General features: G+C 40.6%; 1 protein-coding gene and 1 long non-coding RNA gene across 8 annotated transcripts in view; one reads left to right on the forward strand and one right to left on the reverse strand.

The window, feature by feature from the left end:
* LOC101175046 (CXXC-type zinc finger protein 1) overlaps positions 1 to 19,502 on the reverse strand; it is a 47,825-nt gene extending 28,323 nt beyond the window's left edge. For 6 of the 7 annotated variants that reach the window (XR_002873585.1, XR_002873586.1, XM_023957118.1 and 3 more), the window contains exons 1-5: positions 19,344 to 19,502; positions 8,517 to 8,644; positions 8,334 to 8,434; positions 7,425 to 7,573; positions 6,419 to 6,574 (exon numbers count right to left, since the gene is read on the reverse strand). Coding sequence is in view for 5 of the 7 variants with exons in the window: in XM_023957118.1 (XP_023812886.1) it covers positions 6,419 to 6,574; positions 7,425 to 7,573; positions 8,334 to 8,434; positions 8,517 to 8,644; positions 19,344 to 19,490 (681 nt within the window). In the remaining 2 variants the exon portion in view is untranslated. Of the gene's footprint in view, positions 1 to 6,418; positions 6,575 to 7,424; positions 7,574 to 8,333; positions 8,435 to 8,516; positions 8,645 to 19,308 lie in introns of all 7 variants that reach the window. The other variant, XM_023957119.1, reaches the window with a different exon arrangement.
* Positions 17,880 to 19,549, forward strand: LOC110013479. The gene is made up of 2 exons (XR_002288616.2): positions 17,880 to 19,102; positions 19,405 to 19,549. It is a non-coding gene; the product is annotated as an uncharacterized LOC110013479 (long non-coding RNA).
* The last annotated feature ends 602 nt before the right edge of the window (positions 19,550 to 20,151 follow it).

Raw genomic sequence — 20,151 nt, forward strand, 5'->3', positions numbered from 1 at the left:
CCCAAGCCAAGCCAGACCACCACCCCATCCCCCCACCACGCACCCCCACACCCAAGCCCAGAGGACCACGCAGCGCCCCAGCCCGCCCCACCCAGGCACCGGACCCGACCCCCACCCCAAACCACAGCAGAGGGGCAAGGAGCAGCGACGACCAAGCCCCCCACCCCCTAAGTCATGGAGTCAACCACAGGAGACCAGAGAGACTGAATTCTTTCAAAGTTACTTGAGCTTTGGGCTGACATTTTTTCCAAGCTGATATGATCAAACAGCAGATTTCTGTGTTGACTTATGTTTATATTTTTCTTGTTTTTCCAATTTATTAAAATAGTTTTTTTGGCAATACAAAGAGTTATGAAAATGATAGATGCTAATCCTTCTTCTATATCGATGGCACTCATGTCACCAAGCACACAAAGTGACGGTGAGGCAGTGATTGAAACCTTAAGCCAGACTGATAAATCGGCACATACCTGCTGCCAGAGAGCCTGGACAGGAGTGCAGAACCACAGTGCATGCATGTAGCTGTCGGGTAGATTATTATCACAGTGCTCGCAAATGTCTGAGTTACTGAGACCCATCTTGAACATCCTCTGTCCAGTGTAGTAAATTCTGTGAAGAGTTTTGAGATGGATTAGCTGCAGATTTGGACTTTTTGTCAGTTTAAAGGTGTTTAGACAGAGTTCTGACCAGAAGCTTTCATCTGTGCTGATGCTCAAATCTGCATCCCATTTTTTTGTTGGAAGGGCAATATTGTTATCTAAATTACATAAAAGTTTATATATTTTGGAGAGAGTTCTATTCATTGAAAAATTAATCAGAGTGGTAACTACATCTGGTAGCTTTAAATCGTCGTCTTTAAATTTATACTTTTTAGTAATAAATGATTTAAGTTGCTGATATTCCAAGAAGTTATTTATTCCATGTTTGTCTTGAAGTTCCAGGGGAGTTATGAATCTTCTATCAGTAATTACGTGCTCTAGTTGTTTTATGCCCCCTGCTTGCCAAGCTGGGAAGTGAATCATTTTTTTGTTAATAAGGATGTCCGGGTTGTTCCAGATGGGTGTCATTTTGCACGGTTGAATTGATGATTTTGATATTTTGAGAAATTCCCACCAGGCTGTTAAAGTGGCATTTATATTAATGCTTTTGAAACAATCCTGTTTTTTAACTGTTTGGCTAATAAATGGAAGATCTGATAGGTTGATCTTTCTTTCCACATACGCCTGTTCCAAGTCTGACCATGAGTTAGTTTCTGGATTATTTTTTAACCATTTTAAGATGTATTGTAATCTATTTGCAAGAAAGTATTTGTGGAAGTTAGGTAATTCTAATCCTCCACAGCTTTTTGCAGATTTTAAAGTTTTTAGACTAATTCTTGCAGGTTTGTTGTTCCATAGAAAGCTTGATATGGATGAGTCTAATGTTTTGAACCATTTTAACGGCGGTTGTGTGGGAATCATTGAGAAGAGATAATTAACCTTGGGTAAGATTTTCATTTTAACCGTGGCTACCTTGCCCATAAGGGACAGAGGCAGGTTGGTCCAGCGTGTTAGATCGTCCTGTATGCTTTTCAGTAATGGGGTGTGGTTTAGCTGCACCAGTTCTGATAGTTTGGGGGAAAAGTAGATACCCAGATATTTGATATTTCCTGTTTTAACTGGAATTGTGAGTCTTTGATCCATATTCCTGTTGAGTGGTAATAAAACAGACTTATTCCAATTAATGGAATAGTCTGATATGGAGGAGAATTCATTTATGATCATTGCTGTTTCATTTACAGAATGTAAATTCCTTAAAAACAGTAATATGTCATCCGCATAAAGACTAATTTTATGATGGCTGTGTTTGGTTTTTATTCCTATAATGCTCTCATTCTGTCTTATTGCTGCAGCTAAAGGCTCAATGAATATAGCAAAAAGAGAAGGAGAGAGTGGGCAGCCCTGTCTGGTTCCTCTTCCAAGAAAAAACCTGTTTGAAGTCTGTTTATTAGTTCTAACTGATGCATTGGGGTTGTGATATAATATTTTGATCCAATTGATGAATGCTTCTCCAAAACCAAACTTCTGGAGGGCAGCAATAAGGAACTTCCAATTTACTCTGTCAAAGGCTTTTTCAGCATCCAGCGATAGTACCGTCATTTCCTGGTTTTCAATGGTGGCAAAGTCTATTATATTAACTAGTCTACGGACATTATCATCCGAGTGTCTGCCTTTGATGAATCCAGTCTGGTCGAAGTGAATTATGTGAGGAGTGACTTTTTCTATTCTCTGTGCTAGTGCTTTGCAGATGATTTTTACATCTGCATTGATTAAAGAAATAGGGCGATAGCTTGAAGGACTAGTGGGATCTTTGTCTGGTTTTAGAAGAGGAATTATGTTGGCTGAGTTCATGTTAGGTGGCATTGATTGGCTCTCATTAATAGATGTGACCGTTTTATAAAATGTTGGTGCCAGTTGTTCCGAGAATTCTTTATAAAACTCAGCCGGAAAGCCGTCAGGCCCTGGTGCTTTACCATTGGGCATAAGTAACAGAGCTTCATGAAGTTCAGACAGCGAGAGCGGAGAATCTAAGTTTGTGATTTGATCCTCATTTAGCCTGGGTAGGTTTACATTATTAAGAAATGAGTCAATACTTTGCTCTGACGGATTGATCTGCGGTGTGTACAGGTTTTTATAAAAGTTTTCAAATGCGTTATTAATTTTGACCGGGTCATGAGTGACATTTCCTGTTTGGTCCATAATAGAGGTGATTGATGATTTTTCTCTATTAATTTTAAGCTGATTAGCCAGAAATTTGCCAGATTTATTAGAGTTTTCAAATCTTTCAAGTCGTAGCCTTTGTATTTGAAATTGTGTTCGTTTATTAATGATGTCATTTAACTGCAGCTTTAAATTTTTCAGATCTCCCAGAATGCGTTCCTGTGCTGAGGCAGCATAAGCAGTCTCCAGGGTTTTGATTTTTCTTTCTAATTCTAATAAATCTGCTTTCTCTTTGCGTTTTTTGTGCGTTGAATAAGAAATGATTTTCCCTCTCATGACTGCCTTTGCTGTTTCCCAAAGAACGCACGGTGAGATGTCTGGAGTATTGTTGAAGTCTAAGAAGGTTGCCCACTCTTTTTTAAAGAATTCAATAAATTCCTGGTCCTTTAACAGAGACATATTAAACCTCCAAGTTGTACCAGAGGGTGTGGATTTTTCCCTAGAAATGTTTACAGAGACTGGTGCATGATCACTGATAATAATTGGATGGATATTGGAGCTTTGAATATTTTTTAAAAGAGAGTTACTGATTAATAAATAGTCTAAACGGGAGTGTGAATAGTGAACTGGAGAAAAAAAGGTGAACCCCTTAGTGCTTGGATGACATGAGCGCCACGCGTCGCAGAGACCCAGATCATTCATGTACTGCTTTAGAATACTTGCAGACCGCCATGTACGCTGATTTGCTGCTGTGCTGAGTCTGTCAAGTTCAGGGTCCAAAACAAGGTTGAAGTCTCCTCCTATAATGATTGTGGAGTCAGAGTGAACTGAGAGTGAGGTGAAGAATCTGTGAAAGAAGGAAGAGTCGTCAACATTAGGGCCGTAAACACACAGAGTTGGAAATTTGACGAGGCCCAGCACTCTGAGGCAGCCAGAGACAGCCCCCCCCCCCCCCCCCGAATAGAGCCCAGGTCACCTCAGCCCAGGAAGCCCCCCCAACAGGACTGTGTCAACAAGCCCCCCCACACCCTGCAGCCCCAGTGGATGACACCCAGAGCGACCGTGGACCCCAAAAGGGTTGCCCCGCCCCGTCCCAGAGCCAGGGAAGGAGTGATCCCAGCCCCAGGTGCAGATAAGCAGCCCATCCAGTGCTGCTGGACCCCCCCCGAGCAGGGCCCCTCGCCAACCCCCCCCAGCACAGGCAAAAAGACCACCCCCCAAGCCAAGCCAGACCACCACTCATCCTCCCCCCCCTACCCCCACTTCCGAGCCCGGAAGACCACGCAGCGCCCCAGCCCGCCCAGGCACCGGACCCGACCCCCTGTATAACAGAGTCTCCACTGCCCCTCACCGAGCACCGGAAGGCCCCGACCCCCACCCCGAACCACGGCAGACAGACAAGGAGCAGCAACGACCAGGCCCCCCACCCCTTAAGTCATGGAGTTAGCTATGGGAGACCAGAGAGACTGAATTCTTTCAAAGTTACTTGAACTTTGGGCTGACATTTTTTCCAAGCTGATATGATCAAACAGCAGATTTCTGTGTTGACTTATTTTTCCAGTTTAGTAAATTATCCTGTTTATGAAGATTATAGATACTAATCCTTCTTCTATATAGATGGCACTCATGTCACCAAGCACACAAAGTGACGGTGAGGCAGTGATTGAAACCTTAAGCCAGACTGATAGATCGGCACATACCTGCTGCCAGAGAGCCTGGACAGGCGTGCAGAACCACAGTGCATGCATGTAACTGTCGGGTAGATTATTATCACAGTGCTCACAAATGTCTGAGTTACTGAGACCCATCTTGAACATCCTCTGTCCAGTGTAGTAAATTCTGTGTAGAGTTTTGAAATGGATTAGCTGCAGATTTGGACTTTTTGTCAGTTTAAAGGTGTTTAGACAGAGTTCTGACCAGAAGCTTTCATCTGTGCTGATGCTCAAATCTGCATCCCATTTTGTTGTCGGAAATGAAATATTGTTATCTAAATTACATAAAAGTTTGTATATTTTGGAGAAAGTTTTATTCATTGAAAAATTAATCAGAGTGGTAACTGCTTCTGGTAGCTTTAAATCAATGTCTTTGTATTTACATTTTTTAGTAATAAATGATTTAAGTTGCTGATATTCCAAGAATTTATTTATTCCATGTTTGTCTTGAAGTTCCTGGGGAGTTATGAATCTCCTATCAATAATTAGGTGCTCTAGTTGTTTTACGCCCCCTGCTTGCCAAGCTGGGAAGTGTATCATTTTTTTGTTTATGAGGATGTCTGGGTTGTTCCAGATGGGTGTCATTTTGCACGATTGAATTAATGATTTTGATATTTTGAGAAATTCCCAACAGGCTGCTAAAGTGGCGTTTATATTTATACTTTTGAAAACAATCCTGTTTTTTAACTGTTTGGATAATAAATGGTAGATCTGAGAGGTTGATCTTTTCACATAACGCCTGTTCCAAGTCTAACCATGAGTTGGTTTCTGGATTATTTTTTAAGATGTATTGTAATCTATTTGCAAGAAAGTATTGGTGGAAGTTAGGTAATTCTAAGCCTCCACAGCTTTTTGTAGATTTTAAAGTTTTTAGACTAATTCTTGCAGGTTTATTGTTCCATAAAAAGCTTGATATGGATGAGTCTAATGTTTTGAACCATTTTAGTGGCGGTTGTGTGGGGATCATTCAGAAGAGATAATTAACTTTAGGTCAGATTTTCATTTTAACCGTGGCTACCTTGCCCATAAGGGACAGAGGCAGGTTGGTCCAGCGGGTTAGATCGTCCTGTATGCTTTTCAGTAATGGGGTGTGGTTTAGCTGCACCAGTTCTGATAGTTTGGGGGGAAAATAGATACCTAGATATTTGATATTTCCTGATTTGACTGGTGGGGCTGCACGGTGGCGCAGTGGTTAGCGCTCTTGCCTCACAGCAAGAAGGCCCCCGGTTCAAGTCCCGGCTGGGGGACATGAAAAACACAACATCAATGGGGGACCTTTCTGTGTGGAGTTTGCATGTTCTCCACGTGCATGCGTGGGTTTTCTCCGGGATCTCCGGCTTCCTCCCACCGTCCAAAAACATGCTTCATAGGTTGATTGGCAACTCTAAATTGTCCAAAGGTGTGAGTGTGAGAGTGAATGGATGTGTGATTGAGGATATTCCACCCTGCGACAGACTGGCGACCAGTCCAGGGTATCCCTTGCCTACGCCCAAGTGGCCGGGATAGGCTCCGGCAACCCCGTGACCCCGAAAGGGAATAAACGGTTAAGAAAATGAATGAATGAATGAATGAATGATTTGACTGGTATCGTGAGTCTTTGCTCCACATTACTGTTCACTGGTAATAAAACAGATTTATTCCAATTAATGGAGTAGTCTGAAATGGAGGAGAATTCATTAATAATTGTTACCGTTTCATTTACAGAGCGTTAATTATTTAAAAACAGCTAATTTCTAGTCTGGCATTAACATTCTTTCCTCAACTTGTTTGGCTGAGTTTATCACAATTTATCAAGTAAGCTGGCTGTGAGTTTTGTAATTTCTTTCCTGCCTGTAAAGCCAGTTTTCCTTTAGCGCTTTCTCATAGTTCCGCCTCTTTTTTTAACAGCCCGTTGAAGGCAGAGAACATCAGTTTGTTTGCTCTCTTCTGATAATACCCCTCAGATGTCCCGGGTTTCGAGTTTCTGCTTTAGCTGAAGCAGACGAGGTCAGCAGCAGACTCTCGTACCCGAGCTCGGACCTCACACTGCCGGAGTCTGCACTTCTGACGAATTTTGTTGGGCCCACCAAACTTCTTCATGTCCTTGCAGAAGTCACACATAGTGCAGTCTTCGGTTCTTAGGCAGGCGTCGCACTCGCCGCACATGCGGGCTGAACGCTTGATCTGCAAACATAGGAACAAATATGATGTCTTCACTTTTTTTTGAAGTCATGTAAAAATGTTTTAGGTCATATGAATCACATGCAAATGCATTCATGTACAAATGCATCATTTTCAGGTGGATTTGTTTTAAACTCCATCCTGCAGAAGCATCTACAGTGGTCAGAGAGACAGGAGGATCAGGGGTTCAGGGGCACCTCCTCTCTCCATCCTGAACCTCCAGATCCTTAGGAGCTGCAGCCTCAATTCAACAAGTTTCTACCCACAACAAATCCATATAAAGCAAGCTCAAATATGAAAATGCTAATGCTAAGTTCAGTATTTCATAAGGAAAAATTCTGTTTCAAAGAGAGTGAATTTTTCCATGACAGAAGTGATACAAAAACAACTGATCATATGACAAACATTTGTTTGCTGAGGGGTTCATTTATGTCATCACATCAAAAGCTATTATTTGGTAAGAAATGATAGAAGACATTTTTATGATAAATTATCATATAAGCTTTGAGCTTAGAGGTTAAGAGTGATAAACCTAAAGGAAGGATAGTGTGTGACAACCAAAGAGGACCAGCTGTTAATGAAAACACACCATCACTGTTTTAATTGTTCTAACAGCAAAAATACACAACAGACATGTCATTGTGTCAAATGTAATGACATAATTCTGATCATTCCTTATTAACATAAACATTCCCCGTATAAATGAGGAGAATTCCAGACCATCTACACAGCAGGTGCTTAGAAAGGGATGCCTGCATGAAAGCACGTGCTACATGCTTTACTCCATGTTTTGCTCTAAAACTCGTGACAGGAGGCACCTGGCCACACAAAAACACACTACAACCTTCGTCACCTGTGAGCTTCGCCTTTTGTCCATCTTCTGCTGGGGGACGAAGCTCCCGTCTCTCTGAGACTTGCTACTTTTGTTTGGCTCCAACTCTCCATCATCCCACTCTTTACACTTCTTCTGCCGGTATTTGAGCTCCAGAGACGAGTCTTTCTCTGTGTTTGACACAGGACAGCTCACAAAACCAAATAACATTCCTATACGCACACATGTGCAGATACAGCAGCATTTATGTGTTTATTTCAGTGGGGGAGCAGAATGGGGCAAAAATTGGAGCAGTGAACTACACAGTGAGGAGGGTGGGGCTTCTAGCAGCAAATAGGTATGGCCTATATAATCACAGGGGTGCGGCCTATGAGAGTCTGTTTTGACCAGAGGTCTGTTCCAAAAAGAAAGCTAAAGGTATCACAAATTTTCTGTGAAACTCAGACTAATAAGCAAGGAATTCAGGTAACAGGTTTTAGAAAGGGTGGTCAAGATCAATCTCCTCTGGCTAGGAGAGAGGTTTTCATGTAATTAGACTAGAAATAATAATACTGGAGCTCTCATGTACACAGATATGGACTAAATTCTTGTTATCCTTCAGTTACTGACAGAAAAACTCACAACTATCAAACAAATAACTTGATCTTGTCAACGCAATAGTAAATAACTCCATGAAATTTAACCAATGGCATGTTGATTTAATACAATCATAAAGTGCAAATAATGACAGAAATGCTATTTTCAGGGTGTGATAAAGATAATTTGCGGTTATTATCAACGAGTGATATAAAGAAAATAGCTCTGTGACAATAATAGCTGTCAAAAAAGGCACTTATGAGGCAACACGTTTTTCTGTTACAAGCAAAAATGTTATCAATAAAATGTTTTGTAAAGTATTTTATGTACTGTATTCAACAAAATCAGACTGACCTCTGCAGGACAGGCAGAACCAGACTCTGATAGATTTTGCTGCCCTCTCTGATACGCCAATGCAGTCACCATGAAACCACTCCGAGCAACTGTCGCACCCTCTGACAGAAACAGACAGTGTTATTACTTTCCATATATTCTTATTATACTCTGTTATCATATTCAATAAATCAGGTTTTGTACATCATGAAACAGTTGATGTCTGGTCTCCTGCAGACACAGTAGACTGGAGTATTAGGGCTTTCCATGGAGACTGCTCTTTCTCCTTCCACACCCTCAGGATCATCCTGGGCTCCTGCTGTCTCCTCAGCCTGACCAACAGACAAACAGGAACATCGGAACATCAGCAGAATTTAAAAAAAAAAAGGTTTTATGGATTACCCTCGAGGTTCGGGACCTGTCGACCAGCTCAGTTTTGTTGCAACAATGAAAAAATGTGGACATTTTTAAAAAGCATTTTTAACATAAATGAAACTTTGAATAAAGGAAATAAAGATCCTTTTAAATCACAAAAACCAATAAGATAACAAATGGTGCACATGAAATGACAGCCAGCATAATCCCAGACCTCATCTGCTTCAGGTACACTCAAAATGCATATAAAGGTTCTCCACTATGCCCTGTGTTTTGGCTCGTTCCCCTACAATTCATTAAGACCCTTGATAGAAACAATAGATCTCATGTTTGGATAAACAGAAAATCACTAACAAAAATTCCAATCAACAGGCTCAAGAACTCAAAAACATGCCTTCCTGTTGAAAAAGATTAAATCCCTATGTGACAATAATGTCTTCTTACTTTTCACAAAAATCTAGTCAGACATCAAATTGTTCAGAAAAAATTTAGACAAGACCTCAAAGACACAAAGACCCTACAGTAGATCAAATAAAAATGTAAGCTTAAATAATGGGGGTAACGAAACACAGTTTTTTTTTTATTTGATTTGAAATGGTTTCTTTCAAGCAATCAAATTAGAACAATACACAAAAACAATACAATCATCATTTATACATTCATACAATGCCAAATAAAACGTAGGATAAGTAGACATATTAATAATTATTGCTTGACAGGGAGTGGAAAGAAGCAAACTTATCTGATCCCACCCCTGTTCTACCATAACCATTTTCTTACATGATTTATCATTATCTGGTTCCTAGCTTTTATCAGACAGAATCCTGAAGTATCAATAAATCACACGACAAAGATGAATTACCTAATTATTATGTAAAAATAATTATTTTAGAAATCAACATGGTAAACGCAGATCAGTTATCGAAAATATATGCAGATTTTGTTACTTATAAAAAGGTCATGTATATGATTAAAAAAATAATACTATGTCAGTAAAATATAAGACTGTTTCAAAAATCTTCATAGCAAAAATTGATCAAGTATCAAAATTAAAATATGGGCAAAATTATGTTGCATTAGGAAAAATCATTAATTAATTTTCAATTTTTGGAGCAAGTGAAGAATATCATTAGAAATCAATCAATTTAACCATCTCCAATAATTGATTAAGCATTCTTTTTTTTTTTTTTTTAAATAAGGTAATGCTGTGAAATAAAATGAAAAAGGGTCCGTAATCTGTCGAATGACCAAGGTTGGTATTCCGTCTTCTGCTGATTAACAGCCGTTCTTCTGGTTTAAACAGAGTTTATAGTTCTCTTTGCTGTTATCTCTGCAGACATTAAATAGAGGTCCATATCCTTCTGCAGCTGATATCAGCGGCACTGGAAGTTGAGGTCAAGTTGTCTGCAGGTCAGAACTTTGCTGAAAATCAGGGTCACTTCAGACTAGGGTTGGGCGATGTCCCTTAAATTGGCCGTTGACGATGTTTGCTGTCAACCATCGGGATGGACGATGATATCGTCGTGGGGGGGGCTATTTTTAATATTTCGGCCTTATATAATTGCTATTCGTTATTTTACTTTATTACTTTATTTATTTTATTTCCCAACTAATGACTCATCCGCAGTACTGAGGGAAGTGACTTTAACAAAAAAAGTAACAAACAAACTAGAAAAGAAATGGTCCGCTCCCGCACTTAACTAGTCAAGTGGACCCGCAGAGCGCGGACTTACACTACTTACAGCTTTGTGTTTGAGTGGAAGGGGGGGGGGTGCTTTGTTACATGAGCGGTATGGAGATTTAGAACTGCGATCCGTTCCGCAGCTCTAGGGGAACGGGCTACCGAACTCAGAACCGGGTCTAAAAGTGTGTGTCTGAGCAGAGGATCGTGACACACACAGCGCTTTCGGGCGGTGTGAGCGTCAAAGCAGAAAGGCCGCTCAGTCCTTAGAAATCGTTCAAACAATCACGTGGATTTGTGTTTCGAGTCCTGTCCCGACTAAATAAAGGCTGATGTTATTCCCACATGTTTAAATGCAGCCAAGATGCAGATTGCAGCACCACCCAAAGCTAATGCTGTTAGCCCGTGTGTTAGCATGCTAATTCTGGCTTCTTTCCGGCTCCGTTTTTTAAACAGAAAAAGCACTGACCACACGGATTAAAATTAAAACGATGAGCGAACAGGCGTTTCATAATAATCGTAACATTATTAAAAGCACGTTTAGAAGATCGTCTTGTATGTTACCGAGCTGACATATCAATGTATAAAGCCGCTCGGCAACATTGTTTTGTATTGAATTGTTACATTCAATAAAGTTTGAGAAAAAAATAGCCGCTCGGCGGAACTGATATCCGCTTCCGGTTTTTCAAACCCTACTGCGCATGTGCGAATGATTTATTCCGACTTAAAGTGTGAGCCATGTGAACGTTTTCTATATTCTGAAAACATTTTTCTGGAACCATGTACACGGTTGGATTCTAATCCGACCATTGATCCGGTCAAGATATTTTTCACATGTAACCGCGGCTTATGGTGTCGACTCGCAGCGTGGCGGGGGCGTGGCATCACGATGGTGTCTCTCCATCGGGATGTCAGTCACCCATCACGATGGACGATGGTATCGTCCATCGGCACAAACCTACTTCAGACTTGGAGAAAGTGATGAATCCAGGCCCCATTTCTTGAAATTATTTGGCTCTTTGATTTATTACTTCATGTTGGTTCAGACGTCCATGATCAAACACTTCTCAAAGTCCTTCATGGTGTTCGCAACCAGAACCTTGGACCGGTCCGGTGGGCTGAGTGGTTTGACGTAAATCCTGCAGCCTTTAACCCAAGTGTTCTCAATCTGTTTACGCTTCCTGAGAAGCCGTGCATGTTTGGCGATTTAGGCATTCCTTCTGCTCAGATGGTTTATCCGTCTCCTTTCTCCTGGGGAGAGGGTGGCAGGTCTCCATGGTATTTAGATCCAAGGAAATCCCTCTAGACGTGAGAAATGATTCCACTTGGTGTTCCAGAGACACTCCATTGCTCCCCGTTGCTAGCGCCATTAGCATTAGCAAAGCTAACTCCAGCTGCATTTAGCTTTGCCTGAGGTTTAATCGGTACTCCAGTGAGAATGACATTATTCATCCTTTCTTGTTGTTCCACATCGTCCAGTCTTTTCTCTAGAATGTCAATGCTCGTTTTGAGCTTGGAATCTTCGGAAGTCTTCCATTAGCTCCATGAGAGGAGTTAGCTTAGGGGCCATGATCAGCTCTCTTTTTTGCGGGGGAGAAAATCAACTTTTAAGTCACTTGAAGATAGTTGTTTAGCCGCCGTGAGCCACAGGCGTCCATGCTGTAACCCAGAACCGGAACCTGGAGTTGAAGTTCACTTCTGCACCGTTTTGGTACGTTTTTTCTTTTTTTTCCTGCTTATCCATTGTAACGATCCAGCTGCTTTGTCACTCCTAGCGGGGAAACGAGAGCCGAGCTGCTACTTAACTAGCTGCGTTGACTGTCTTTGCCATATACTCCTCACGCCCTCAAACAGTCTCAGAGAGAGAGTAGACAGAGAAATAGATGCTCCATCTCTTATCTGGCATTTAAACCCATTTAATATAAACACAAACGAACAGCGTAACAACATGAACGTCACTTCTCCTCACAGCTCTTTCAGGGATGGTGAAGGATTCAACACACAAGATTTCACACTTCCCCTGAGTCTTAGTGGCTGTAGGCGGGGCTAACCCCCAGGCCGCCACAGTATTAACTTTGCGCCGAGGCGGAAGTAATGTTAACTGTGTGTTTTGTTTTTTTCTGACTTAGTTTTTTGTACCAAAAAATAATGAAAATAGAAAGATAGATAGATAAAAACTTTATTAATCTCCCAAGGGAGAAATTCAGGTGTCCGGCAGCAAAAAACACACAATAAATAACAATAAAATAATAGTTCAGAAAATAGCAGTTCATAGCAGGCAGATTTGTTAAACAGCAGTACAGAACCGAAATACAGTGATCCCTCGCTATAACACGGTTTACTTTTCACGGTTTCGCTACTTCACGGATTTGCATCGTGCATTGCGTTCTGCATTCTGATTGGCTAAAAAGTCACTCCGCTTCTTCTCTACCTGTGCGTCAATAACGTTGCGGTTTAATATGTACACGTGGGTAAAACAGCTTGCCAAATTTACAACACGTACGTGCAAATTCTCTTGCAATTTCGAGTTTCTCTAAAACCCATAGAAAAAGAGCGACAACAACTGCCTATGTTCTTTTCCTGAACAAACACAGCTGCACCTCGGGCTTCAAAAGAAGAAAACACTGCAGAGCGGAGTCAGGATGCAGCGGCTCAGTCTGTAGAGCAGTGAAATACACCTGAGTCACTATTTGTCCCACTGTACTTTGTATTTTTTTCATAATCATTTTAAAATTTCTCCCATTTAATCCAATTACTCGGGTCGCGGTGGGCGGGGCTAATCTCCGCAATTTGAAGCCTTCTATTCACATTGATGATTAAAGTTATTATGTGACAGTTTAGTATAGAAGTTATTTGTTGAAAAAATAGTTTCTAAAGTACTTTTATTTGTGGAACAAATGCTTGAGCCTGTTTATTCTTCCTTATCAATGTATAATTGTATAATAATTATAAATATAAAAAATAGAGGTTTCTACTTCACGGATTTTGCCCATCACTGGTTCTTTTTGGAACGTAACCCCCGCGAAAAACAAGGGTTTACTGTATACCAAACCGAGCCCTATGAAATTCTGAATCGAACTGAATTGAAATTTTAGCGTATTGTTACACCCCTAGTAAATAAGACCCACGTACCCCCTTCCACGTAATAATTGGAAGCATTCACTTCCTATAGACTTCTATTAAGAAGTCTGTCTGCCCCCCAACGTGGGGGACAGACAAGTCGCTGTCTTCTTGGGATACTCTTTTCTGGGCAAAACAACCTCACAGACGAAGGCGTGGTCATTCGGAATCCCCTGACAGATTTGTCCACAAACAGCTGATAGTGACATGTCATGAACCTTTCTGAGGAAACATGCAGGACCAAGATAAAGTACATTTTCATGTTTTCACTGATTCTTGAGAGTTGGGACAAAACATGTCCCTCATAGAAAAGTCTTCTTCATAATAATAATAAAAATTATATATGATTGATATAATAAAGAAGTTAGTTGTAAAGGAGTTGTGAATACAGGTGTTGTGTTTTAGCAAAGATCATTAATTTTGGGGGGTGTTATTGCGTAGATAAATAACAAGTTGTTTGACGCTGCATGTTATTATTTTGTGTCGATTTAAATATAAGGATTAAAAATGTCTAAAGCAATAAATATCATAAAAATATAAAAATATTTTCCATAGAAATTGGCCTATCAAATATGTGTCCTCTGCTTTCATCCAGACCATCACATTTTTAATAAATATAAATTTAATCAGGCAAAACCATGTTCACTTACATCCTTGAGAATTTGGTTTTGATTTTATTATTTATTTTATTATTTATTATTAGCATTAGACAACTCTTATGCTATCTATCTATCTATATACCCACGCTGTGTCCCACCAAGATGGGGTAGCCTAGACAGGGCACACATTCTTACCCTCCCTCCTTCTCTTCCCCCAACCCTCCTCCTTCAGTGTGTGTGCGTGTGTGTGTGTGTGTGTGACTGGTCTAAGGCCTGGTCTGGGGAAACCAGACAAAGCTGGTTTCCCCTTGCCGCTTCATACCAAGACCAGGGGCCTCATTTATAAACGTTGCGTACGCACAAAAGAAGGCGTACGCCACTTTCTACGCAATAATTGATTTTTATAAAAAGCAAACTTGACGGGAAAATTTGCAGTCCTTCACGCAAGCTCTCACCCAGGCGTACGCACAAAAACGGGTGAGATGAGAAATTCAAGTCTGCAGATGGAAGAAACACGTGAAAGTGAAAATGACAAAGCAAGTCTTACAATTAACAGCCTACACGAACACCCGTTTGATCGATCAGCAGTGAAACAGACAAAAAAATCAAACGAAAATTACAACAGAAATTCAAATGAACACATTTTTGCAAAAATAAAAGTGAAATATGTTCTGCAATATTGGCATGTAGTGCAATTCATTCTCATAAATAATATAGTTAACAGAACGAAATAATGTACAAAACTGATATTCTCGTCTTAGATAGATAGATAGATAGATAGATAGATAGATAGATAGATAGATAGATAGATAGATAGATAGATAGATAGATAGATAGATAGATAGATAGATAGATAGATAGATAGATAGAACAATTTACCATTTCCACGTCGATTATTACCGACATCTGTAGCTTGTCAGATGCAATTAAATGGAGGGAAATAAAATGCCCCATCATGGAAGAATTCGGATTGAACGCATCTTTAGACAGCAAGAAAACTTGCTGGCAAACGAGGACGAGTGGCTTATGAGCCGGTTCCGAGTTCCTCGAGCCGTCCTGGTGGACCTCTGCAGGCTTTTGGGCCCGGCGTTACAGAGGAGCACTCGGAGGAACCACGCCGTGCCAGTCCCACTTCAAGTCCTAACAACACTAGGATTCCTGGCGTCTGCCACCGTTTGCCACTCAAGTGCCTTTTTGGCATTAGTAATGCCCACACTGTACCCTCCAAACAACATTTTTCTCCTCTTTTCCACCTCGCCAACAATAACTTCTACTTCACATTGAGTGAAGTTACGTTTTTTGATTTCCTCTCTGTGTTTGCCATGATTTCGCAATCAATGAATATTAACATGTCGGCGTTTCACGGACTATCTATGGGCAAATATGGGCGTGTCATGAAGCCGCAAAAGCTGCGCTACATTTAGAATTGATTGTGATTTATTAAGGGAAAAAGCCCTTAGGTTTTATAAATCCGAATATTTCTGTGCGTACGCACGTCCTATGTTTCATCCGTATGCCACTTCTGATGCAAATCCTACGAAAAGTTTTATAAATGAAGCCCCAGACCTCTATCACACCCATCCATTCATTCATACACAAACTCTCTCCACCCATCCCTGTCCTGAGCAGCCTCTCTCCCCTGCACCACAGTCATCCCTCTTGCATTTAGCGCTCTTTTCACACTCTCTGTCTATCCCATTCGTGGTCTTCCTCTCATTCTCACATCAGATTCGTATACCCTCTTCACCAAACGCTCCCTATCCATTCTTTCAACATGTCCAAACCATCCCAGTGCCTTTTGCTTTGCTCTATAAGCCAACTCTCGCGTCACACCAGTTCTCTCTCGGATAACTTCATTTCTCACACGATCCATACGCGTCACACCACACATACTCCTCAAACATCTCATCTCAGCTACATTCAGCTTCTGCTTTTCCACCACTTTCAGACTCCACGTTTCAGCTCCATATAACGCTGCAGGCACACCACATCCTCATACAATCTCCTTTTCGCATCCTTTCCCAGTGACCTACATTCAAAGACTCTCTTCATTCCCCCCCATATCTTTCGTACTTCGATCATTCTAAACTCTACCTCTCCCCCTATTCCACCATCCACACAGAGACACGACCCCAAATACCGAAAACACTCTACCTCTTCCAACAACTCCCCATTTAATGCCACATTCAATCTACGTTCACTCTTTAACCTCGCACACCTCATCACCTTACTCTTTTCCACATTCCAGGGCTCAACATAGCCATTTGTCCGCTGGCCCGGTCCAGCTCGCTCAAGCAGTACGGACCACAAGACTTTATTTTTCACTTGTCCGCTCGGGCCACTACAATATCTAACGGTTAATATATTTTTCACCTTTTTCAATAAAGTATATTTTGCGAAAACGTGTAGTCAGGGGTGCTTATTATGTCGATCGCGATCGACCGGTCAATCTTCGAGGACATGAGTGTAGATCGCGGGCCAGAAAATATTTAAAAAAAAAATGTACTTCTTAAAAATCCACAAGCCAATCAAAATCCTCACTGAGAAGTACGGGACTTGATTGACATGTAGATTGGCCAATCCTCTGATACATACGTCACTACACATACGTGTTTAAAAACAGTAAGCGCAAAATCTCTGTCATCAGAAAGTCTCTTTCTGCTTTCTGCCCCGCTGCACGTCAAGTTCCCGGCAGAAGATCACTCTGGACAACCGTAGTGTTTATTGAAGCCGCCCCGCGTGTCTCTTCCTGCTATCACCTCTGCAGTTCTCGCCCGATAAATACGAGTTCATTAAGGAAGCTGTTTTTTACGTGGCACACGCTTCGTACGGAGCTAGCAGCGCCTTTGAAATGCCATGATTCTCCCCCTATTGCACGGTTTACAACAGAGCATGACGTATGATAGTCGCTGCTTTCTGCCTTTGTAATAAAACGCCTAATCTGTTAATACAAAAGTATCGTTGTGTAATCTTACTGTGTAGTTCTTAATCATCAGTATATAAACAACAATGTTCAAATAAACATGTAACTAATAAACAAACATGTACTCATAGTATTTAATATATATTTAATATATATATATATATATATATATATATATATATATATATATATATATATATATATATATATATATATATTAAATAATATATATATATTATATAGGTAAGTCTTTAAGACATTGTCGATTCAAAAGTAGCTCACACGCCAAAAAAGTGTGAGCACCCCTGCACCAAGATTTATGCTGTAATGTCAGAGAATCAAAGGCAACTCCAAATACCTGAATATCAGACTCAAATGCAGTATAATGTCAAAGTACTTCATTTTGTTTTTCTTTACAACAATCTAAGCAGTAAGTATTTCTAGTCAAAAGCTAAATTATCTCAGTAATTTAATTTTATTTAATTTTTCAATTATTTAATTTAATTAAGTAACTAAAGTAACTAAAAAGTAAATGTAACTTTGCAACTTTAAACAAGTAACTCTGCAGATTTGAAAAACATAACAATAATTAAGGATCTAAAAAGCAAATGTAACTTTGCAACAGTAACAAAAAGCAGATCCTCAAGGCAGTCAGAGGAAAAAAGTAAATAAAACTTCTTAACTATTGATTACGAACAGATGTGATATAGCAGTGATTAGAAGCAGCATGAAAACTTCTTAACTAGTGTTACCTACTACACTGCAGCGCTCTCTTCAAAAAATCTGAAACAGACTAGAGCAGATTTAAGTTTGATATGCTCTATTTTCAGTCATTGAAAAGTGTATAAATAAGTGCTAGATGTCACCAGAATGCACCATATTAAAATTTTCCGGGGGAGCAGCGGCGTCCGTCGCTTGGGCACGCTGTGCGCGGTGTCGGGCCAGTAACTTTCAAAAACTACTGGGCTATGCAAATTTCTGGGCTATGTCAACCCCTGCATTCACTCTCAACTTGCTTCTGTTGCACACCCTTCCAAGCTCCTCACAACATATATCAGAACTTAAGATTCTTGTAGGGCAATTATAAATCTCTACTTTGAATGTGTCTGATGAAGATTACATAAACCAGGTCATTCAAAGGAACATAGAAATTTGATTTAAATATTTTTAACATCCTCCTTTTACATGATTAAACAGCACACAGCTTTATCAACATTAATGTGTAACTTTTATCAATATAGTGTAAACTTTTCTTTTTCATTTTTCTGAGTGTATTTTGTCCTGACTCTCAAGAATTAGTGATTTAAATTTAACTGGCCAAATTCACTTCACAGTAGTGGTTGGCACTCTGACCTCACAGGGAAAAAGTCCTGAATCAAATCCCAGCTGGGACCTTTTCTGTACAGAGCTTGCATGTTCTCCTCATGTCTCGTGGGTTTCTTCCATGACACTCTGGCTTCCTCCCACAGACCAAAGACATGAGTCACATGAATTGGGGACTCTAAATTGCCCCTATGTGTGAGTGTGTGGCCCTGCAGCAGAAGGCAACATGTTCGGGGTGCAACCTGCCATTTCCCCAACAGTGGCTGGGTTGGCCCCAGTGCCTCCCTGACCCCTAAAGGATTTCAGGGGCTGCTGAAGCTGGATGGATGGCCAAAGTGATCTCTTGTTTAAACTGATTAACATGTCAGCTCCTCCCCCAGAGCAGTAAACAGAAATCACCGCAGCTGGGAGGAAAAGATTTTAACTAAACGCTCCAATCTTAAAAATGTGATGTATGATGGACCAGGGGAACATCAAAATAAACCTCTATTCCATTCCTATATTTAGCTTATCTGCTTTAGTGCTGTTTATTTTAGTAAATTAGTCAGTGACGTCACATGAAATAATCTCCATGGCAACAAAATCTAGTCTAAATTTTTTGCATCTTGGACACCAAGAGATGCGCGACTCGTTCCGGGTAATCTGGAAAATCCTGATCTTGGTGCTACCCCCCACCCCCACCCACAAGCCCCGGATTCTTTGGGGTCGGAATCTGTTCCCTCCGGACTCTGACGTGACGTCACAATAGAATCAGAACAAGACCTCTCAAGTAAGTTCAATTTAAAAAACAAACAAATAAAGACCGGAGAGTCAGAGATGAACATGAAGACGGCTCGCAGCAGACAGTCCGGGATCATTATCATGTCTGTACTCGATCTATTATCTGTGAAGTAAAGCTTTTTGCGCGGGGGTTCGGTCACTTTCTCCTGATGTCACGAACCGGGCTCGGATACCGGTAGGAGCACATGGACCCACCATGAATGCGCGCGGTTTCGCTCGTTGCTCCTCACCAGAATCCGTTTGAACCTCTTTGTTGTGGCTTCATCCCCATGCTCGTCTCTTCTTCTGCAGTTTCCTGAGGGGTGGCGAGCGACCCCTGCTGCTGCAGAACCGCATCTGCCAGGATCACCCCCCTCCTTGGACACCCCCACCACCATCAAAAAAGCAGTGTTCCGTTTAACGGACTGATAAGGATTTTAAAATGATAAAAAAAAAACAAAAAATGTCTATGTAATAATGAAATTCACAATTATTTCTAAAAAATTAGTGCATTTTGTGTTTTTTTTTATAGAATAAATTAACAGACGTTTGTGTTTGTCACACTACATGATGGGTAGCCATCACCTTATTTATCTTAAATATCCAGTCCCTCAAACATTTGAAAAAACACTTTTTGGGTAAATTAGTGTTTCCATCTTGGATTTATTTTTCTACTCTTGTCACTTTACTATAACTACACCTATAGCTTTAAACGTAAAAAATAGCTTCTAAAATACCAGAATTAAATAGTGTCTTCCAATTTGACAATATAACAAGTATTTACAATAAGTTATTATTGTATTATATCGAATAACTTATAAAAAAGCGTGTGGACAAGCTGGGGTCTCATTGTGCCGGTCCTTAGCCCAGATAAATACAGAGCGTTGTGTCAGGAAGGGTATTTGACGTGAAATCTTTGCCAAGACAAATATGCAAATTAGACCAGTAAAACACTATATTACCAAATGTATTTGCTCACTTCAATTAGACCCTCCTTCTTGGTAAGGAAAAACTCCTAATAAATGAAAATCCGGGGGGGGGACAAACCTCGGAAGGAGG

Source organism: Oryzias latipes, chromosome 7 (assembly GCF_002234675.1).
Source record: "Oryzias latipes chromosome 7, ASM223467v1".
Lineage (NCBI taxonomy): Eukaryota > Metazoa > Chordata > Actinopteri > Beloniformes > Adrianichthyidae > Oryzias > Oryzias latipes.